Genomic DNA, 23,364 nt, shown 5'->3' on the forward strand with positions numbered 1-23,364 from the left:
GAGTGTGTAGGGCTGGTTCAAGCTTGCCTCAGAGCAAAACAGCTTTATCTTGTCTGAGTTTGCAGCAAGTAAGGAAATTGTCTGCTGCTGTGTATCACTCAGGTAATGAAAACACCATCAAAGAGTTGTGTTTGAGCACCTTTCTAAATGTTGTCTTTAGAAAGGAATGTAATGGGCACTGACTGAAATTTAGTACTGTGGTTCAAGAAACAGAAGTTTTTTTATGAGACACTAACTGAAATTTAAGAGCTGGGTTTGGTTTGCTTCTTTTTCCCATTTCAGAAAGTTCTAAATTACAAAATGCTGGTCGCAAGCAATCGGTTTCCAGAAGCCTGAAGCACCTTTTCCATTCATCAAACAAGTTTGTGAAGACTCTGAAACGGTTTGTCATTCCTTCTCTGTTCCAGGCATTCTGAATTTAGGCAGTTGTTCTGTATTACAGAAAAGAACCTTAGAAATATGTATGAATATGCCACTACTGATGAGACAGCAATTGGTCAGAACGAGCTGATAAAATCACAGATGTGTAAGACTGGTGCAGCTGACAGGAAAAGAATGCTCCAGCTCCTACTGAAATCAATAGAATTTTTTCCTTGTTACTTTTGGAAGTGGATTCAAATTGTTACAGAGTGAAATATTCAGCGCAAACCCAAAGTGCAGCTACTGAGCTGGTTGAAAGCACTGCATCTGTTGCTGCTCATTAATGAAACTACAACATTTATTCATTCATAATATAAAGCACAGAGCTCAGATAACACTTGAACACTCCACTGGCAACAAGCTACACACATAGAACTCTGACATCCTCAGCTGGGTTTGCAGCCCACTGTCACCCAGCTCTCAGCCCTGATCATTTGTTTTGCAAATGAGAATTGCTTATTCTGAATTATTTCGTCTTTCATTGCCAGGAGTGTTCAATTTGCATTTTCTTCTTTGTATTTTGATAAGATTTTGATTCTTCCAGAAGAGCTCTCCAGAGTCTTTAAATTCCCTGCAGTCACTACTTAACATATGTAACTAATTGTAAGGGTAAATATTGAAAGGAATGATATCTATAAACAGGTTTGCAGATATGTTGGCCAAATTACACTCAATTACACCAATGTAAATCCATAATAACCCACCTGATTTCAATTGAATTACTTCATCTCTGAAGTAAAGGAGGGCAGAACTAAGCACATTAATGATAAGTTTTAGTAAAATTTCTGATATCTAAAGGGCATAAGGCCTCCACTGTATACTGCGTACTCTGGCAAAATTCTCACTGAAACTGATGTCAGTGGCTCACACAGATCCATAATCTCTTAGATTCATGCAGCCTCACATCATCTAAAGTGATACACTTCCCAAATATTTTTCAGAATTCACTGACTGAAGATGCATGACCTTATATTACACAGAAGTTCAGAGCAAATTATTCACTTTGTCTCATCAGAACTTAACATCTATGATTCTTTGACTAAATTTGGCATGGATGTGAATAGACATGAAAGGTGTTTGATAGTGTTTCCTTCTCTCTTTAGGGGACTCTACTTATCTGTTATACTTTTTTACAAAGACAATTTGTTAGTAACCAATGAAGATCAGATCCCAATTGTGGAAATCGATGACTCTCACAGTAGTTCAGTTATGCAGGATTTCCTGTGGTTCACAAAGGTAATGGGAGTCTAATTTCATCTATTGCTTCTGCAAATTTGTTGCTAGCAATGCATAGGCCTTAGCTCATCACTCTGAATGTATGAAATGATGTCAGTAAAAAGCTGAATTATTAAATGCTTTATCACTCATGTTAAAGGCAATTTCCACAAACCAGTCATGTGAATTAAATCCTGACTGGGCCACTGGCAGTGATACAATTAACTCCTAAGGTATGATCCTAGATGAGTGATTGCTATGTGGGTACTTACAGGTTTTATGGACATTTAGAGCAAGAACCTAAAGAAACAACCTGGGGTTTTAAATTTAGTATTTGTGGTTGTGCCATCACTCAAGTTGTCTCACACTACTTTTTTTTACCACAAAGAACAGTAAATCAGTTTTGCACAATAGTCCAAAATCAATTGAAACAGGTTCATGGTGCTTACAGAATACCTCCTGTGTGAGTCAGTACCTGTGCCATGTTTATCCAGTCAGCTGATTGCCGTCTGCAGAAACACAAAATGTGCAATATCCACTGATTTTTCAAGTCCAAATTGCATTTTAGTATCACTTCTGCTTTTGCAAATGCTGAGAACAACAACTGGTTGAAGTGTGTGTGTTTTTGCAGCTGTCTTGCATGTGGGATGACATCAGGTGGCTGAGGCAGAACATGGCAGTGTCCGTGTCCTCCTCCACAGCACTCCAGGCCAGGCAGAAGATGCTCTCAGCAGCAGCACAGCTACAGGTGGGTCCCATGGCATATTTCTGCCTGCCACCTCAGTGACTTTCTGATCTGCAAAGGACAGAGCTGCCAGCTGTCCCTAGGACTGTTCTTTGGAGCAGCAATCTCATCTCCAGAGAAATGAGTCTCTCCTGCCAGGAAGGAGGGAGTTATATTACAAGTAAAGAGGAACAACAAAGGAAAGAAACAATAGGAAGAAAGAACAAAAGAAACAGACCAAGAAACAAACAGATACGAACCAGTAAATAATGACCAGGCAGAGAAGCTTGTGAGTTTGCAAATTGGGAATTCAAAGTTATAATCCTAATATTTGCTCCTCAAAAGCCTCTTCTAGGCCTATTCACTATTAATTATTAATATCTTAATGAAGCATTTAAAGTCTGTTCTATTCCAGCCTCTGCTATGGATGCAACCTGAGTGTTACTGAACCAGTTACTTAAATCCTTCTGTGTCTCAGCTCACTACTTGTTATGCAAATAGAAATTACACTTTCTCCAGCAGAACATTTCTACCTTTATTGTAAAGCTTTGAAGCATTGGGTTGAGTTTCACGACAACATGAAATCTCTAGATGGCAGGCAGACACTTTCATTAAAATAGTTACTTTTGTGGGAAAATACATTTTCAAAAAGCTGTGTGCATGGTTGTTCCAAAAAAAGTATATCCAGGCCTCACTTTCTCCTACCTTTTGTTGAAGTCACCAAAACTTCCCAGAGAATCTGTGGTGCACTCCTGGCATCACTGCAGACCCTCATTGCTGGACACTGCTGGCCACACGTCCCCCAGGGCTGGGTCAGCACAATGCCCTGGTGTGCAGCAGCTGGGAGAGCCACACACTGGGGGCCATTGCTACAACATGCATGTGGGATTTGTTCTACACCCTTTGGTGAGCATGCTGTGCACGAGAGCAGCCTTCCTGGGCAGCCACCTGTCTGGACTGATTTCCCCAAAGTGCCCCAAAATACATCAATACCAGCCTGCTGCACCTTTATTGGAGGACCACCTGTGTTAAGCAGCAGCTGCTTGTCAGCCCTTTGAGCTGTCCTAGAGGAAGTTTTAACTGGATCTGCTGGGTGTTCCAGTGGGGTTGGCTCAGCTGAAGTGGCACACGTTTGGTTAGCTCAGCTCCATCCCCCCTGTGCAGATCCCCTTGAACAAAACAATACCCTGGGAGATACCAAACATCCCCAGGGCATCATGGTTTTACTGGCTACCAGAGATGCAAAGTGCAGAGCTTGAAACACAGAGACACAGCAAATATGCCCGTGTGGTGTATTCCCTGCTGAAGTTTTGCCGAATTTATTGCCCTAAATGCCTGTTCTGTTTGCTGGGTCCCTGAGGAGCACAGGGATTGTCACCAGCTGCCAACAGCGTGTGGCCTAATGGGATCCGCCAGTGGAAGGATCTCAATAAAGTTTAGATGGTTGAATACTTTTTATTGATTGTAGTTAATAGGCTGATTCTGCAGGAATTTAGGACAGAATGGAAAAGATCAGTGATGACACAGCTGCTCAGGGACTAGATCAGTAGATTCACAGACAAGAGGGACTCAACTTTGCCTGTTGTTACCACCAGACAACTACAGCAAACAAAGCACAAGTGATGGTGTAGCAAGCTAAGCAGACACAAAAGATTTTTAGGGCATGGATCAATCCCATATTGATATTAGTAGGTCCCCCATTCCCTGTGCTGGAATGTCATTCACAACATAGTGACAATAAAGAACTGTTTGTTTTCATCTGGGCACATTCAAGTGCTGCAGTGATTAATATGACAATTGGATGGCTAAGGAGTACTGCCAGGACCTGCCCCAGCTGGAGACACAGGGATTAGCACAAAATGTACACACAAGACACCCAGACTCAGTCAGAGAAGGAGACAAAAAGACAGAACAGTTAAAAAAGGCAGAGGGGATGGGTTATATAGATACTAACAGTCTGTCCTGGAAAGAGATGCACAAAGCCGAAATAGACAATTTATAGTGCCCAAATCCAGGCACTGTGCTGACTACTGAGAGTTTATAAACAATTTAATAATATTAGACTTGATAAGTAAATATTGCCTGCTAAGTGCAAATAATTAATTTCAGTACAATCTATCAGTTTACAATGTCATTAACTTAATGTACAGCACTTCCCCAAAGATACAATGTAGTTCATTGTGAATTCAAGTTTTCCTTTTACACTACCCTTCTCCCTTTCCAGCTTGCTGTAGATCTCTTGAAAAATCACAAAGTAATGAGCATATTTTAAATGTTAAGCATTTTTCTTTACAACATCTGGGAATCTCTTCAGTGGCTGGTCACTGGATTGAGTGTGTTTGCACCTCTAAGCAGATGCCTTACTGTGTGAGGAAAGGGATTTTAACCAAAATATGTATTTTATGTGGAGTATTTTTAAATTACTTTTCTTTAATCCTCACATATTTTCCTGGAGAACTTTGCCTTGGTAGTTTTGTGAGTTTCTGCCTGTTTTGTCTAGCACATTCTTGGTATCTGAAGTAAAAGAATTTGTGTCTCTTCAAATCCTGTACTTCACAAACACACTCCACAGTTTAGCTCCAGAATTATTTACATTCAATAAAAACAGGAGGGACTCTTGCTTTTGTTGCTGAAAATAATATGAATCATTTTAAAATGGAGAATAGAATGGAGACTATAGTTAATGAACACAGCACAAAATATTTAAAGTGTCTGTTATGAGTGATTTATGGGAAAAGGAGGAGTTTTATGTGATCTCTGACATTTGGTTGTGGGAAGGTTCAGATAAGCACCCAGCTCTTAAGCAAGTTCAAATCAAAGGAATCACCAGCAGGCCAGTGGGTGCTTTCAAAAATGACATCCTTCATCTTTACATGACTGGGCAAAACTTGGAAGTTTGGCCCAAATAAGTGCATTTCTTTGCAGTAAATATGTGAATTAATTTGCCTTTTACAAAGTCATTGGGTCATAATAGTCTTTCTGAGGTTCTCCAATAAACATTGGAGTAAACACTGCTGGACTAAATGCATCAGAGTATCCACGACTCAATCCACAAACACAACCTAAGGGAAAACATGTCCTTTTGTCACTAAATGATATGACTGTAAGGCAAGGGTTTGAGAAACACAGTGTGTCTCGTTCTTAGTGAAGCCAATAGGACTGATGTCAGCGAGCACAAAGTTAAATTTCAAACTATACTCTCCTGATATGTGATAAATAATTTTCATTTTGTATTTGTTTTCTAGAATTTGCTGGGAACTCACAATTTAGGCAGAGTTTTTTATGAGCCAATCAAGGATCGACATGGCAATATGCTGATAGTTACTGTAAGAGAAGTGGAGAGTCTGTACTCATTTTTTAATGGCAAATGGATGCAGGTATCCAAACTACAAAGCCAGAGGAAATCCCTCTCAACTCCAGAGGAGCCAACAGCATTAGACATCTTGCTTATAACAATCCAGGTAGTGCTTTGCTTCTCTTACTGTGTGTTATTTGCTTTTGTAAAGCCTGTGCCAGAGCCCCGATTTTTGGAAACGTCTTGTAGAATTTTAGGCCTTAGTCCAGTGCCCAATAAAATCAATGGCAAGGCTCCCATTGAGAGCAAAGACTTATATTACTTCCAGTGGATCTGGGATCAGACCCTTAATATGCAAAATATCCATGAGATTCTAAAGAAATTACTTCAAAGTCCTAGCAGGGAATAGTAGTTTCTATCAATTTCGGGAAACCAGGCTATGGAATTTTGTAGCAAGGGATATAAAAAAGCTTTAAAATTATCTGGGATGTTCTTAAGCACCTATACAGACACTTAGAATTTCTACACTCTGTAAGATTTTTCCATCCAACCTTGAAAACTAAATCTAGGTTTTAAACTTTACTGTTCTACTTAATAAGCTTCTTCTGTGGGGTTCAGGGTTCCTTGGAGCCTGGTGTAGCCACCAAGGAATCCTTTACTGACCAAAACCCTCCTTTAATTTCTGCATCACATGCTCCCAGACTTGCAATTAGAAAAAAGTAAGGACTGATCTCAGAAGCTGCTTGGCACACTCAGCTCAGTAACCATCCCTGAGAGCTGTGGGGTTCAGCCCTTCAAGAATTATCTCTGAACGCACATTAAACAGAGACAGTTCATGCTAAGATTAATACATGTTTTCTGTAGGTAACAGCAGCCAATCTCCCTAAAACTGTTGCACAGTTACCCAAAATACAAGACAAATCATTGTCTTAGTCTCTTCTTTAGCACTGTCCATGAGATGATGGCTGCTGTGGTTAATTTTTGAATTAGAGGCACTTTCTGGGGCACAGACTCTACTTTTCATACCGGGAAGTGACAGGCAATCAAAATATATGTTACCAGGTTTTAGGAATTTTAAAAAATTTCCAAAAGACAATAAAACTTACCTGAGCTATGCTAGATTTAATGTATTACAATGTGTTAAAGGTGCAGAAAATTGTCAGTCTGGGCAAAAGTTTTATATTAGGAAAAGCAAACTACAGTCCTGATCAGATTTCCACAGAGATCCTAGTGGAAAAAATGTTCCCCTAATGGTTTACACATTCCTATCTAATGCCCACCCTTTCTTCTATTACTTGTTTAATCATCGAGTGGGTATTTTGTTCATGAAGTGCTTGTGAAAATGAGGGTCTAATTGCACTGGTCAGAGCCAAGCATAGCACTGGCAGATAATTTGATGATTCCAAGAGTAAAGGCATAGGGCCAGGTGTCTTAATCCTCACCCACTGCAGAAGCACACATTTCTCAGGATGGATGGCAGCAGACATCATTTTTCAGGTAGTTTTGGAGAACTGCTATACACAGCCCTAAAAATGTCTCCTGGCCTCAGCAAATCCACCATCAATACTAATTTCTTCTAAGCTCTATTTGTTGATAAAGACGTTTGTTCAGAAAATGCTGCCACTTGTTCAATTTTGCAAACTACCAACTCCCATGCTGACAGAGATCCTCCTGTTGACAGCAGGTGATACAGAGCAGGTTTTGGAGAGATGTGGGCTGGCATCTCCTTGGGGACAGCCCTGGCTCCTGCAGCCCCTCTCTCCCAGCTCTTCCCCAGCGCTGCTCTGCTCCCTCTGTGTAGTCATGAACCAAACCCGAACCAGGGAACTGCTCTGCTGAAAAACAACTGCTCCTTTTCCCAAGTTGTTTTTCAGAGGAATCAGTTCCCTGACCCAGCTCACCACTGAAATGATCAGACAGGAGGCAGAGGTGGGGGTTATTTAAGCCAGTTTAAACACCACGGTTGCAGAAGATTGAAACCTCAGGTTGTCAGAGCCAATTCCTGCATGACACAGAGACCTTAGAGATCTTGTGTATGGCTTTAAGTGAGAAGTTGTCCAAGTGTACCCGAACTACCAGAGATTATTCATATGCTTAACCATGTGCTTAAATGCTTTTTGAATTGGGGACGGCTGTAAAAACATTTGTTGCTTTTTGCTCCCAAACTCTTCTGCTTATGTGGAAAAAAATATGAGATTTTTATGTAGGACTGTTTCTCTTAAAACAGGACATACTTTCCTATCACAAACGAAGTCAGCAGCGCCTCCCTCCCGGCTTGTATCTGGGTTACCTTAAACTCTGCAGCTCTGTGGATCAGATCAAAGTGCTTGTGCTGCAGAAGCTGCCCAATGTCCTGTGTCACGTCAAAATCCGAGACAACAGCAACGTTTCCAAGTAAGTGAATATATAGATTTACTTACACACACACACACAAAGAACAGTTGTTTTAGGTTTGAATCAATTGATCAAATGTTAATGCCAAGGCAATTCTGCCATTGCAAAATTGTAGGTGGCAGCATGGTTTGGCTCTGGTGTGCAGCAGAAGGGTTTGGCTCCAGTGTGTGCCATCCCAGCGAGCCCTGCTGAGCCAAACAGGTGCACCTGAGTTTTCCCTGCATCTGAGGACCTATCCAGAGCACATGGTTATGGGCCTATTGGTTTCCAAGGATGGTATTCCATGGTTATTCCAGTTCTGCACAGGGGCAATGACCTGTTCAGAAGATTGTAGCCTGCAGCCGTGACAGCCTTCAGTGGATTCAGTGCCACCCTTTCCATGGATTTTCACTGACTGTGGGGTGTTGGTGTGGGGACTTTTTCTGCTTATTCTCTTGTGTGATATCTGTTTTTTTAACCCTAAACTACAGCAAACATGCAGCAATTGAAAACCATATTTATAAATGCCAGAAAACTTCTGTGCTCTGGGAAAGCCATTTTCCCCTTGTCCACTGCTTCCCTTATCCATTGGCAAGGGCCCTGTTTGTACTGCCTGGACCTTGCCCAGTGGGAAACACATTTTACTGACTTTTTCTGTAGCTTTTTTATCATGTATCATTCCAGCAACCAGCTGAGAATTTTGCACGAGGAAGAAGGAATTGGATATTTACATAGACAAGGATACCCAGAATGTAGTAGTGAACACTAACAACAATGTTGGAAAGAATATAAAGGCTAAAGCTTCAGAGTTTACAGCAATCCCTGACTCTTGAAGTTCCAGATCAGATCTTTATGTAGGAATAGATTATACCACAACTATTACTTCTCTTGTAGTGGGGTTTCCTGTACATTCTTTTTTTTTAATGTTTGATGCTGGCTGCTATTCAAGACTGAATACTGGGCAGGGTGAATTAGGGATTTGATCCAGAACTATAATTCCCATGTTTATCAGGTCTCAAATAGAGACATGTGGAGGAAAGCAGGAAGTTCTTTGGCTGCAGTCAGTAGAAGATAGTCCTTCACAGAGATCAAACTTCCTGTGAATTGTAGCAATTTCAAATGCATTTTTTTTTAAATATTGTGGTAGATAGGAAATTAAGAATGTGAAAGAGAAAGCCTGAAGTGAGAAGCCTTACTGAAATATTTCAAGGGCAGTTGGACTTCCAGAGGAATGTTCAGCCTGATGTACATGTGCTAGAAAAATAAAACTTCTCAAAGTTCAATCAAGATCACGCAAGTTTAGAATGTTTTGGTATATGAGGATTAAAGTATCAACAGATCCCAAATGCACATACACTGAATTCCTGCTTGTGCATTGTACTGTTGTTATATTTCTAATTTTAACTTGACTCAACATACAGAGATGAGTGGGAATGGATCCAAACACTTTCTGGCTCAGAATCCGTGGAAAGTATGGATCATGCTTCAGACTGCCCTACTCAATTGTTCTTGTATGAGCTCCAGACAGCAGTGAAAGCTCTCCTCAAACAGATCAATCTACCTCTGCATCAGGTATTTTGCCTTTGTGGGATTTATCACCTTTTAAAACCCCATTCTTAAGAAACCAACGAAAAGCTACAAACTGTGTCACTGAAAAGCAGGGATTCAATGTCAGGTTGCAAGAAAAGCAAAGCAGAGAAGTTTTGTATTCCATTATTCTAAGGGGGAACATCTTCAGTATAACAGTTTTTATCCTGGACATTTGAACATTCAAGGATTAAGAGGCAAATTTCAACTGACTTCTATTTTTTTCATCTTTTCACTTATTTGTGCAACTTCAGGCAGGTCCAAATAGGCACTTTTGCACGAAAGTCGTAGTTTTGAGCACCTTTACGAAGCTGATAAAGAAAAGAGGCATTTTTGCAGGCAAGCACAGCAAGTGACAGTTTTCTGGGAGGCTTGGAGTGAGGCTGCAGGAGAGGCCCAGTAAAGACACAGCATTTTGCTGCTCTTTTGCACACAGATGAATGTACCCCTTCTAAAACACAAAGTCCCAGACCACCAGATTTCTGTGGGTGAGGAGAGGTGTCTGGCTTCTGGCTTTACATTTAGGTACAAGAAATACATATGTGAATAAATAAAGTCAGGGAGAATAATCTATGATGTGAAAGATCCATGAAAAAATAAGCTGAGAAGTTTGTTTCTTGTTTACATGAATTCCATTTTATTTTGGTCTGCAAAGGTAAAGAGGTCTTCAAGTAGAAGTAAATCATCTTTATATTCACTTCAAGTTCTGTTTGTCCAGCTAGAAAGATGTGGTCTTAAAATAAATTAACCTGGTTCTACATTTCTTGATTTTGAAAGGTTTAGGCTTTGCTTTTAAAAAGGAATCCATCAGTGCTTCACCTTCTAGCTAGGGAAGAGCCAAGTAAGACTCAAGTAAATCCAAAATTAAGACAGATGGTGTGCTGCCTTGTGGTCAGTCACTCTAATTCAATAGGGCTCTGTACAGGTCTCTATGTTACTGCATTTGCTTAGAGGTTATACCTTTTGTGCAACTTTTTTTTTCTTCTTTTAGAGTTAGGGACTAAAATATTGAAATCACTGTGCAATATGTTCCTGAGGCTGCAGCTCAGCCAAGCATCTGAGCTCATCCTTTGTGCCTGACAGATATCAACATGACCTGGCAGTTAAACACAGATGCAAACGGTCTGATGGCTCAGCACCAAACTTTTATGTTAATGAATTGCACTTTTAATTCCACGGATTTATTTATGTATTTTTATTATTTTTGTGGTAACTAGGAGCAGGGACAGTGGCACTGGGGCACAGCCAGGGCAGAAGGCAGTGCTGCACACAGCAGCTCTGAGCAGCCTCAGGCCACTTCTGCCTGGGCCATTTTCTCTTGCTGCAGCACTTGTTAAACCTTTTCAGTGCTGTGTTGAGGGAGAGCTGCATATTTCTCTTAACCAACCCTAAATTGAATCTTAAAGGTTTTTAATTGAATCCATTTTCATGTTTTCACATAATTATGCAATCATAATCTTGAAAAGCACATGGCATGTGATCATTTTCTGCCTAATAAGAAACATAAATGTTGTTTTCAGGGGGGTTGTGCCTGTGTGTGTTGTTTTAATGTGGAACATTGCAGCTTTAAATCTTTATTTTATGTAGTGACATGAACCCACATTTAGCCACCACCCCCCCCCCCCCCGCCCCAAATATTTACGTTTTATAAAAATTCCGAGCTTGATGTTGTGCAAATTTTCTTTAATGTTTTATATCATTTGGGGTGTTGTTTATATAAGTGCCATGTTGTAATTCTCTCCTATTCCTTCCCCCGCGCGTGTCCCTGTACAGGCTAAGCACTTCCGTCTGTACACACAGGAGGTGTTGGAACTGGGTCACAATGTCTCCTTTCTTCTCCTGCTCCCCGCCTCAGACGACGTCTGCACTGCCCCAGGACAGAATAATCCTTACACCCCACACTCAGGATTTCTTAACCTCCCTCTTCAGATGTTTGAACTTGGTATAGTAGCTTGCTTCACCTAGAAATATTAACCCAGTCTCCTTATAATAAAATCACAAAGTTGTATCTGTTTTCCCCCTTGTCCCAGTGGAGAGTCAATAAATCACATGATGGCTTTGGCAACAACACTCCCTATAACGGTGTACAAGTTACAGAGGGAGCAGGGCAGTTAAAGCATGCACTGTAGCCATCGTTATTGAAATGCAAAGCAGAGAGCAAGGCCCACAGTCATCCACTATGTGTCTATAAGCTTCTCTGCAAGATGATGTTCTTTAAAACTCAGAACCAAGAGAAATTACACATGACACAGCAGCAAGGCTGGAGTGTGACAGGAGATGCAGAAGTCGTCTCTCTCTAAGTTGTCACAAGGATCACGGCTGGTTCTGTAATGGGGATTTATGCAGATCCTGATTATAGATGGTCCTACTCAAGGTCTGACTCCTTCACAGCTTTGTGAAAGGTCTGAATAGATTTTCCCATGTGAGGGGCATCTTTTTCCCTTTGATACCTAGAAAAATGCCAGAGACTGTCCTATTGCTGTGGGGCAGCAAAAGCCTGTTGTGAAAAATGCCAAAGCACTGGACTTGAATCTCTTTCTTTGGAGGCACATCTTATCAGTTCCCTTCTTCCACTGCATTGCTGACTGGGCAAGAATTCTCCAAAAGAGAGTTTTCCAGCTGTTTCACAGAAGGCATAAGATGCTTTAGCTTCAAGGTCCTCTATTTCTCATTTCTTCTTCTTTGGTCCACAGAGAAAAGAAAAGGTTCCACATAAAAGCAGCTCATAAAGACTTAATAGTTCTTTTTAGAAAGAATATTAAAATGTGGGGGCTGCTGAGCCTTACATATCAGTCTGCTCTGTTTCCTTCTGGCCTGTAAAACTGGGGATCTTTCTTTCCTCTGCCTTTGAGAAGAGAGAAAGATATGAGCCAAAACTGATCAAGTCAGTGCACCAGGAGCCACTGCAGGAAAGGCCTTAGTGGCAACTGTGTCCCTAGTGATGTCCCTCTCAGATGTTTATGTGACACCATTACTTTCCTATCTCCTGTGTATCAGTACCAAGTGCTGCTCAAATCATTTATGGAGATTAGATATTAATGGAGTGTCTTGCCTTGCCTGTGTTTCTGCAGTCACAACTCATCCATGACCTACCATCACCCAGCAACACAAATTTCATTTGGATCAGGCAGGAGTACAGCACTGGATTTATGCCACATCAGCCACAGCACACTGTGGTGCTGTGACAGCTCTGGGGGTTTGTGCTGCCTGTGGGAGGACAGATGCCAGCTGAGCTGCCACACAATTATGAGTGGAACAGCCACACAATACATGGTGTATTCTGCCAAGGAAAAGTTACCCCTTCAGAGGAAAGCTAATGTAAGAGTTAGCTCAGTGCTTTGGGTCACATGGCCATGGCTGCAGCGCCCTAAAGCCAGACTTTTATCTTCTGATGTGCCACCCTGGAGCCTGCTGGCCTCTGAGCATGGAGCACATCATTTCTCCTGGTGAGAGGGGTCTGCTGCCTTGCTACGCAAATTAATGCACAGAGAATATTAATCTCTGATGCAATTAATCTCCTCATTAGAGGTTGTGCAGACTATTTTATTCTCATTAGGTGGAACACAGGCCAGGGGCAGGAGTGCCTCTCATTTCAGGGACACAGCCTACATGGGTCTGACAAATCAACAGAGCCTGCATGGGATGGTGTGGTGCCACCAAACATGCAATAGAGCCATCTCCCAAAAGGCATTTCTGGTGCAACCTTCTCTGTTCTGCAATGTTGCTGCAGTGTGAAAGCAGTTCATGGTGGAGAAAACAGTATGGAAAGCTGAATCTTACTTTTGAGTATTTTTTTAAGTAAGCAATCCTCTGGCCAAAGGCAGATGACATTTCAATATGACTTATTATATATGTATCCCTGATGTTCTATAAAGTGACTGTGATTCACATCTCAAATATTAGAAGCTTCCATTCCCCATTAGCTGGTGGCTACCAACTATATAATTGCATAACCACAAAAGACTACGTTGAAGTAACATTTGTTAAAGTAACATTAAAGGGTCTGACTTAAAACCACAAAGGCTCGAAACTTCAGCACTGGAGCCGAAACCGCAGCTGTAATTCACTCAAGAGTCCACCACATATGGCATATGTACTGGAAGACCACACACTATTCACACTGGATCCCTGCAATATCTAGGCATTGCTGAAACCAGAAGGTAGAATTCATTCTTTCACTCTTTTTTGTGAGATTTCTGTGTTCAGATTAGGCCTTTATTGTTAATGCTAAAAATGTTTCTGTGATTGGATCTCTCAGTTGAACGAACTCTTCTCAATTATTCTAATAATGTTGTTTGTAAGGGATAAGTAGACGCTGGTTTAATTTCTTTTTTTAAAATATTTTTATGAGAAGAATATATGCCTTTTACACCTTTTACATTTGGAAATGCCCTGCCCCAGTCCAGGAGAGCAGCAGCAGTAAATCCGACTGGGCACTCGCTGCTCTAACAAGATCATGCTGTATGTTTGCATTTACTGCAGCACCAATGAATGGGGAAGTATTTCTGAAAAATTGCTCTCCCTCAGCAAGTTTCAGTACGTCTGCACTGCCATTTGGAGAGGTAACTGCTCAGTTTTGCCTGAGCAGTGGCAGGTTCTGGAATAATGTATCTTTAACACACGAGGTAAATTAACATTTGCAAAGCTCCGTGGCACTGTAGCTATTCTGTCTCTGTTACCTCTGGTAAAGAGGATAGCTCTGTGCTTCTCCAAAGTCAAATTACACAAAGCAAGAGGTCACGTTTGAACTTTCTGTGATACCCTTCTGCAGGAGAGTTCAGAGGATGATGTACAGTAACACCTAAAAGAGTTTTAATTATTTCCCCCAAACTGTGATATCAGTGCAATCATTTTCCTGCTGAGTCATTTACATTGAAGTTTCTGATTTAAGCCAGCATAGCCCAAGAGAAAGTTATCAGCTTTCAAAATTTTTTTTCATTGTTTCATTCTGAAGCACTCAATTTAAGAAAAAAATTAAATATGAGTTTCATTTTCAAGCCACATCACTACTTTCTTGATAAAAGAAATTATGAGCTATAAAGGCCTCAGAAATTGCCTTTCTGATTAAAGCTGTCAAGGGCAAGATAGCCTCTGGACCTGCATACTAAGGACCTGATTATCCCTTCACTTAGATATAATTAGAAATTACTCTTTTGAAATCAGTGAAGCTACAGAGTAAATCCAGTGTAAATGAGAGGAGAACTGAAGCCTGTATTATTCATTTCTAGCTTAAAGAAACCCATCCAGAGTTAGTTACTATATTTAATAAAATTTGTGTTCTGAAAGCTAAGGATTTCATATTTCATAACCAGAATGTAACAATTTTCCTTTGCACTTGGTCTTTTCACAGCTCATTTTTGCTGTTACAAGGAAAAATTTATAAGCCTGTATTGCCGCCTTTCTGCTGTCATAGAGCTGGACTCTCTGAAAACCCAGCAGTCCCTGAGGGAAGCAATTTCAGACAGTGAAGTAGCTGCAGCCAAACAAAGACACCAGCAAGTTATAGACTACATACAGGTAATAGTCTGTTTCTGACTATTCCAAGGAGATTTTAAGGTGGCTTTCTTAAAAATTGCATGGGGCTGTAATTTGAAATCTAAATGGAGAATTATTCACAGACATCATAAAAAGAGCAGTTGTATCAAAAGTGCAATTCTGTTTTTATGAAATTCAAACCCAGAACATGCTTTCCTTAGTTGTTGCTTTTATAGAAGGATTTTTATGGGTAAAATCAAATGACAGTTATACTAGACTGTTATAAAGAAATGTGTCAGTCTGCTTGTAAAACTCCCTCCCATCTAAGGAGGTAAGCTAGCACCATGTCTGGGCATTCATTTGTGTAAGAGTTTTTCTTTGTCTGTATGAACTGGGGACATTTTTCACCCTGATAATGTGGCAATTAAAAAAAATTAAAATGAAAATTGAGTCTAGGTTGTGCAGACAATCTCCACCAACAATATCACACTCAGGAACACAGCTCTGCATTTCAGATGTCAAGCTGGTCCCAAAAGCAGCTGTGAGCCTGGCCAGCACCATGCAGTGGCACTGCTTCAGTCCTCCAGTGCAGGAGGATCACCAGTGTTACCATACTTGTCCAATTTGCTTATTCTCTGTCCTTCATCCTGATTTTCCTCTACTGCTCCCAAATCAAGACTTTACCTACTCAGCTCAGGGCTCTTTGAACTACACTCCATTGTGCAGCACAGCAAATCCTGTCCTTTTGCTAGTGATTTTGACAATTGGTTATTTATAGATAAAGCTCATTACTTTTGCAGAGTATATCTACGGGCATGGTTGACCTGTCTTTCTACAAGAGATATGCAAATAACTTTTCAGCTCTATATTCTTAATATTCAAGCTATCTTCTGTTGGAATAGGGTCCAAGACACCATTCATCCCATTGACAAGATGTCCTTGTCCACTTGGAGCCTTGGGCAGCCTGCAGCAGGGCAGAGAGGGAAGATCCACTGTACTTCCACTCTCAGTCACCCCCATTCTCACACTCAGAAAATCTAGCTTTCTTGCATCTGCAGGAGAATTTGGAAAATGTGTATCCTTCACATCAAACCCAGGCATTTTTATGTTAATATGCAGGTACTGTAGAGACAGTTCTGTGTTCCTCTTCTCTGAAGTGTTTGAGGCACATATCTATGCTGGGAAAATCTATCTATGCTGGGAAAATATCAGTGTTTTGTGCTGAATTATTGTGACAGTGTATTAGGCCTGTCAGGTTTCCTCTCAAATGAAAACCAGCTGTATTCCACCTATTGGCAAAAATATCTCTGCCTACCACATACCACAATCTTCAGTGGTGACCACGAAACCGCAAGAGCATTTGTGTGATCCCAGATCTAAGACAGTGTTGAAGTCACTACACAAACCAAACATTGTAAAGAGCAAGGGAGTCTATATAAATGCAGTTCTGAAAAGGAGTCAGAGGGCAACTGAAAAGGAAAAATTATTAAAAAAAAACCCTGACAGAATGTAAGGTACTTGGAGTCTTTACCAGAATGTTACAGAGAAAGGAAAGAAATCTACAGACACTGAAACTAAAACTGAAGTTAAGCTGTAATTCATATCATGTAATGCTTCAAATGTTCCTAAATTATAAAAGAACCACCGTTCATTACAATGTCCTGCAGAACAGCACCAGGGGGAAAACCAACAGGATTTGCATTTTAATAAACTGCATGCAGGATGGTTCTTGTTTGGGGTTGAGGGAGGATCACAGAAAGGATGTATAAAATCTCTAAAATCAAATAGGTAAGATGTTTGCTAACTGGAATTCTCTTCATGGAGCTACACTGAAGTCTTGAAATTATGCAGGATTATGAATTAATCTCTGAACCATTTGCTATTCTTATTGATGGATATTCTTAGCTCATATTAACTCAGTGGCAAGACTTGCACTGACATCATTGGAGTCGGGATTTCACCTTTACATAAAAATGGCCATACTAGGTCAAAACCAAGATCCAGCTGCCCAGCTATCCTGCCTCCAACACAGCTCATCAGGAACTACCCCAGCAAATCTGGCATCTACAGTATCCCTTGGGAGTAAATTTCACACTTTGAATACGCATTTTGTGAAGTATTTCCAGCTAAGAGAAGTCATCTTCAAACATCAGTCTGCAGGCCCTCTGATCCCTCTGGCACTCTGATCCCTCTGGCACTCCCTAGCAGACAATTGTCACTGCACAGAGTTCCCCTCACTTTACTGACTGAACTCTCACTGCATTCCTGCAGAACGTAGCTTGTGTAACTGCAAAGCAGCTTGTGTCAAACACTGCAATATTAAGAGGAAGGCTCACCTGACATTCAGAACCTTCTGCAGGAAAAGTGAGAGGGAAGTTCTAGAAAGGACACTGCAGCAGGAGGGTATTTACTCACAGCTACTCTCATTTGATGGTTGCAACATTTGCTCAGCCATCAAAGATCTTGAATGGCTTGAAGATGATGTTAAAAGATGTTGAAAGTGTTCCATTATCAAAACACTATTCCAACCCACATTAAACAGCATCTTTCCTCTCTGCAGCGATACTTAAACCTACATCCTGCTATTGATTTAGGCACTTGTCTCTTATTGCCATCAAAAGGCATATCTTAGAACTGCTTTTGTGTAGATTTATACTTTTAAAATGTATGCAGACTAAAATGGTAAGGGAGAAACTGCAGTTTGGCTCATAGCTGTACTTCTGCTCTCCACTGATGTATCTGCACATGTGTATGTTCTTTGTTAAAAAATAGGTGTGACCTGAGCAATTGTTTTGACCTAGGTTGGCAAAGATGCTCCACAAGTCTTACTTTTATTGCAGTGCAGAATCAAACCAACTTCCAGGTGTGCTACAAACTGATCAAATTTTTACTCTGTCAAAATACAATTTTCATTTTCTTTCCATGTCAGAATTTAGGTCTGGATTCTTACTAACTACACATTCTTAATTGAGGTACCTCTTAACCAAAATCAGTTTAGACCTCCTCAATGTGAATGTTCTTTTGGGGGATGATGCTGCTCTCTCTTGGCAGTGACTACAGACTTACTTGGACACTTGAAGAAGTACACACTTAGGTAGAATTAATACTCATACTTAACTGTATTTTGTCACTATTGTTTTCTTCACAGCAAATTGATGAGATCTGGAGGGACATGAGATGGATCACAGAAGCACTGCAGTATGCAAGATACAAGCAGCCAGCAGCAGGCCTGCCCATAAAGAAACTTGTGGATCTTTCAGAAGAGCACTCTCAAAAGAAAATGAGCTCCACCTCTTCACATCTAGATTGTCTTCCTTCACCTCCCTCTTCTCCTGAGCCTAGAATCCAGAGGAGAAAAGCTATGAGTGGTAAGAGAACTTTTCTTTTTTTACCAAGCGCTCTTTGAACTCACTTTTAATTATAACAATTCTTGTATGTCCTTTCATAAAATGAGTAATTTTTTCCCATGCCTGTCAAGGTATTTTAACAATCACTTTACCAATCATTTGCCACTTAGTATACTGAGATCCTTCTATAATCTTTACAATCATTTTTCACTTTCAGCTACTCAGAATAACTGCTCATCATCAGCCAACTTTGTCACCTCACTGTTCCAGATCATTTAATGAGCAGGTTGGAAGAGACAAGTGCTATCACTGGCTTCTCCACGATGTCCAGAATTCCAGTAAAATTCATCCATGGTGAAAGCTGGCTCCTTCATTGTTTGCCTACACCAACAATCTGCTCTTTCATATGGAGGGAGCTTTCTCTTAGTCCTAATTACAGCTGCAGAGCCTGTGGTAAAGTACATTACCAAAAGATCTTCAGAGCTCTGACGATGGCTGTGTATTAATTGTGCACACGTTCAGAGTTTTGTTTGACTGATGAGACATGAGTTGTTAGCAAAAGCTATTGATCCATTCTCATCACTCATGTATCTGTTATTCTTCCCCACAGATAGTTTTCATTAATTTGACAGAATCTAACTCAAATTTTTCCAAAGTTTCCATTTGCCACCTTCTGTTTCTCAGGTATTACACCCATTTTCTTTCCAGGGTTTCAGTGTTCCTTTGTTTTGCAGCAATTATTTCTCATGCCCCTCTTGCTTTGTTTTGATAGAGCACATTTTAGTGCCAATAGTCCAGTTTAACAGCTGTTTTCACACACTTCTCAGAGTTTTCAGTGTTTTAGAGAAGCATTTTGAATTACACAAATTACACAAATAAGTACCCACCTCACTGACCATTATTACTTCACTGCATAGCCAGAAAATTAAACTGATTAAAGAAATGGATCACAGGAAATAAAAATGAAGCAAATGAAACAGCAAAACCCATTTTGCTAACAGAATAAGGACTTTGGAGGAAAAAATAAACCATCATTCTGCTGAGCTGTCTTTAAGCAACAAGTAAATGAAACAGTAGAAACAAAAGGAACAGATGCTGCATTAAACAACTGCCATGACCATTACAGTAATAATAATTTGGGGGTTTTTCAAATTGGCAGTTTTATACAGTTAAAGAAAATTAGTAAATCTATTCTGATTAGATTTCAGGAGTTTAAAAGAAAAGAAACCTGGTGCTTCTTTTATTTTAACCTCATGAAAGAAGAGGCTGGTGCTTTGCTTCACTCCATTATACAGTGGTGCTCTTTCTCAGCACCCCTCCCTGAGCTGTTTTTCCCCTGTATTACAGACCATGAATACAGAATAATTCTTGGCTTTGGTACAGTGCAAACTGCAGTTTTATCTTGTCCTGCACACCCTGGATTCATTAGTGGGCTGTATGGCAATTTACACAAGATCCAAGTGAGCAGTCAGCACTGTATAAAATCAATGTTTAATTCCTGGAATCTCAGATAAACTATCCAGGGCAATGGAGCATCAATCTATTCTATCACACATGTCACTATTCATTATCTTATTGATCCTTCTGAAGCCCAAAGACAGCAGCAATTTCAGTGCCAGTGTGAGATTTGGTCCACAAATTCACATTTGAATCCTGTGTGTCTGTTTTGAATTTGAACACACAATGCACCTGATGGCCAAAAGGGCAGTTTTTATTTATCAACCTCCATGTTGTGCCTTGAGCCTCTTACCACACTTATATTTACACACTGCTCACCGTTACAGAGATATAAATCTAGAGTAACTTAACTGACATCTTTAATAAAAACAGAACCTGGATTAGAGATTTTCTCTCTCACAAATCTCCATGTCTATGAAATTTAGTGAAAGCAAAATAAAAGAAAACAGATCCTCTCAGAACTTAATCCCAATTCAAATTCAATTCAATTTTTTTCCTGTCTTTAAAATAATAAACTAATTCTTTCTGGTTTTCCTAATTCTGCCACCACCTGTCTAACACATCTGTGACTCCTCCCTGACAAATCCTCCCTGACTGCCTTTGCTGTCCCCTTGGCTTGTGGCAATTTCACAGAGGAAACACACATACATTTCCAGCACTGGAGATTTAAAATTAGGACAAAAAGCAACATAAATTACAGTTAAGCCACGTCTCTGCTGAGCTTGTCCTGTGAGTGTTAACCAGTTCTCCTTGCAGACTCCCAGCCCTGCTCGGATGAAGAAGGCTGCTCCGAGGTCTTCCTCCCAACCGACAGCGACTACGACTCCAGCGATGCCTTGAGCCCAAGGGAGTTAGACCTGATTTACTCCTCATCCCAGGACATCTCCCAGCAGGCTGGCAGTGTCCTGGGTGGCAGTGCACCCAACGTGCTCCAAGCCCACGACATGAAGCCCTGCCTGGCACTGAGGGAAGGCCTGACAGAGTGCGGAGTCGTGGACACCAGTGCTGAATGTTGCACAGAGCAGATGAGCAGTCTGACAATGTCAGAGCTTACACCAAAAGGCACGGACAAGTCCTCCGGCTCCAAGCAGCCACTGGGCTTTTTAGGGAAAAAAAAGTTGGGGAAACACCAGCATTACAACTACTTCAGCCGGCAGCACCGCTGGCTGCGTGTGCACAGCGAGACTCAGGCGGGCTCTCTGTCAGAAGGTGTCTACACCCAGCATCTCATGAGATCTCCAGATTTGTCTCAAGAACCTACCTCCAGCGAGCAGGGGACCTTTCCCATCGATGGGTCTCGGGGCACTTCCGTACCTCATGCATCCAGCCTTCCAGAGGATGGAAAAGGCAAGTATGAGGAACCAAGGCAGGATGTGCACAGGATACACGTGGAGCCTTATGAAACAAGACTTCTGGATGAAGAGAGTGAGTCCTGGGCGATGGGCACAGACTCTGTAGAACACACAGATGTGCACAGTGCTATGCAACAGATCCCGGGGCCAGAGGAGCAGTCGGGTTCTGCTGTCCCAGAAGTTTTCAGCAGCACCCTTTAACCCCACAATCCTGCACTGCTTCCCATCACTCCACATGAGATATGAGCATTGTGATCACAAAGGCCACACTTTCAAAACCACTGGTAAAAATCCAGCTCCTGAAATGGCAACTTGTGCCACTCTAAAGAATCCTAATTTTTTGACTTTGTCACCAGATTTCTGGTCTCACAGAGGTATCATCTGTCATGAAGTGAGCATTATTATTACTGGCATCTGCAGCTTTGTAGGCAGAGTCATAACAGTCACCACATAACAATGTGCAATTGAGTATCAGGTTTTGCAGGTCTCTTCATTTCCATGTTTCTCTGAGCATGCAAAATTTTAAGCATGAGTGGTTCTGCCTGCAAGTTATCAGAAGTTGTAACATCCTTGGTGACTTTATGTTAGGACTGTGTCCTAAAAGTCTATTAACTTGTTTGCCACCACCTCCTGCAATTTTTTTTTTTACTTTTCAGCTTATCTTGAATGAATTTTGGTTGGATATAGCTGAAATACTAACTGGTCTAGTAAAACTGATAACCCAGAGTTTCTAGCCACTTAAAGAAATGAAAATTCTTTCAATATCTAGAAAATGTAATCAACACCATCTCTGAATGCTGTCAGAGCCTGACATAATTATCACAATTGTTTTTTCAGGAGCTTAGATTCCAAATTATTTAAGTAGCAAGTTATTTTAAAAGCTCAGGAGATGAACCTTTGAGGTCAAGAGCAGGCAGAATGAGGCCAGGTTCTAGATGAATAATATGCAGGGTGTATGTGAGATTGAAGCAAAGTTTTTCTTTTCTTTTCCCCACCAAACAAAAGCACATTTTGTTCTGTTGGCATCACTCTCACACACCCATTGGAAAGAAACACCCTTATTTTTATTCCTGAATATTCACCATAAACTCCAGGCGTATTTGATCACCATGTCTGAAGCTGGGATATTCTGGCAATTCAGATTAGGGAAGTTTGGGGTGCAGTTTGAGCGTAAGATTTTCTTTCTTTGGGCCCCAAATAAATACTAATGTGATAAGGAGGTTGGGATCTTACTGTATTGTGTAAAGGCAAATTACAGTGAGTCAGGGTTTTGTCCTTTGCAACCACAATAACTACTACAGAAGATGATCTCAAAAATGAAATCTACATTAATCAGAACCATAACACTGGAGTTGCTAAGAAATGAACTAATGTGTAGAGAAACCCCAGCTGTTGCACAAGCTTTAATTTTCTTAAACAGTTCTTGAAGTTTAATTTTATAGGCCACATTCCTGCTGGTTAAATTCCCTCACTCCGTGTTTGTGCAGCCTTCTACCTTTCAGTTTTCCAGCCTCCAGGTGGATACATTCTAAGGCCCCCAATAAAGAGATTTGAGTTAAATAGTTGAGTTTACAAGTCCTTGAGGTAAAGGTAAGGATTTGGGCCCATGATCTGTGGTCCTTATTAAAATAGCACTTCCATAACCCCAGTGCTATTAAAATCCCTGCAAACTCAATCCATAAATTCAAAAATAAATGTTATTCACTATTTTGTGCTTGGTCAGTATGTGGAAGCCAAGAAGAGTCTTTGCAGTGATAGGAAGGGCAAAAATTTTCTATAAGGGATTTACATCTGTAACTTCTCTTTTTGGGAGCAGGAAGTTAACTTCTTGGACAAAAAATACTCATTCATTACCTGATCCACAGTGAGGATGGAAAGACTTCCATTCACTCCCACAGGGTTTGGATGAGACCCACACCGAAAATTCCTGTGGGTGAGAAGATGCAGGGGGAGCAGCAGTGGCAGTGCCCATTTGCAGCTAGAAGGGCACACATTGTATGGAACTGGGGACGGGGAATGCCTGACTCACCACCGAGCCAAGCAGAGATGTCTGACTGTCACTGAGGGCACTCACAGCTGGTTACTTTAGATTCTGTTTATTAGCAGAAGGCTTTTCAC

At 40.9% G+C, this 23,364-nt stretch overlaps 1 protein-coding gene across 1 annotated transcript in view; it reads left to right on the plus strand.

Annotated features, from left to right (window-relative positions):
• Window positions 1-21,447, plus strand: part of ANKFN1 (ankyrin repeat and fibronectin type III domain containing 1) — a 64,810-nt gene extending 43,363 nt beyond the window's left edge. Inside the window, exons 9-18 of the mRNA XM_041409292.1 lie at window positions 283-382; window positions 1,524-1,656; window positions 2,267-2,383; window positions 5,605-5,820; window positions 7,882-8,048; window positions 9,449-9,599; window positions 11,388-11,556; window positions 14,965-15,131; window positions 18,238-18,457; window positions 20,651-21,447. Coding sequence (XP_041265226.1) covers window positions 283-382; window positions 1,524-1,656; window positions 2,267-2,383; window positions 5,605-5,820; window positions 7,882-8,048; window positions 9,449-9,599; window positions 11,388-11,556; window positions 14,965-15,131; window positions 18,238-18,457; window positions 20,651-21,447 — 2,237 coding nt within the window. The remainder of the gene's footprint in view (window positions 1-282; window positions 383-1,523; window positions 1,657-2,266; window positions 2,384-5,604; window positions 5,821-7,881; window positions 8,049-9,448; window positions 9,600-11,387; window positions 11,557-14,964; window positions 15,132-18,237; window positions 18,458-20,650) is intronic.
• The last annotated feature ends 1,917 nt before the right edge of the window (window positions 21,448-23,364 follow it).

The sequence above is a fragment of the Onychostruthus taczanowskii genome, unplaced genomic scaffold, assembly GCF_017590055.1.
Source record: "Onychostruthus taczanowskii isolate IOZ18803 unplaced genomic scaffold, ASM1759005v1 scaffold30, whole genome shotgun sequence".
NCBI lineage: Eukaryota > Metazoa > Chordata > Aves > Passeriformes > Passeridae > Onychostruthus > Onychostruthus taczanowskii.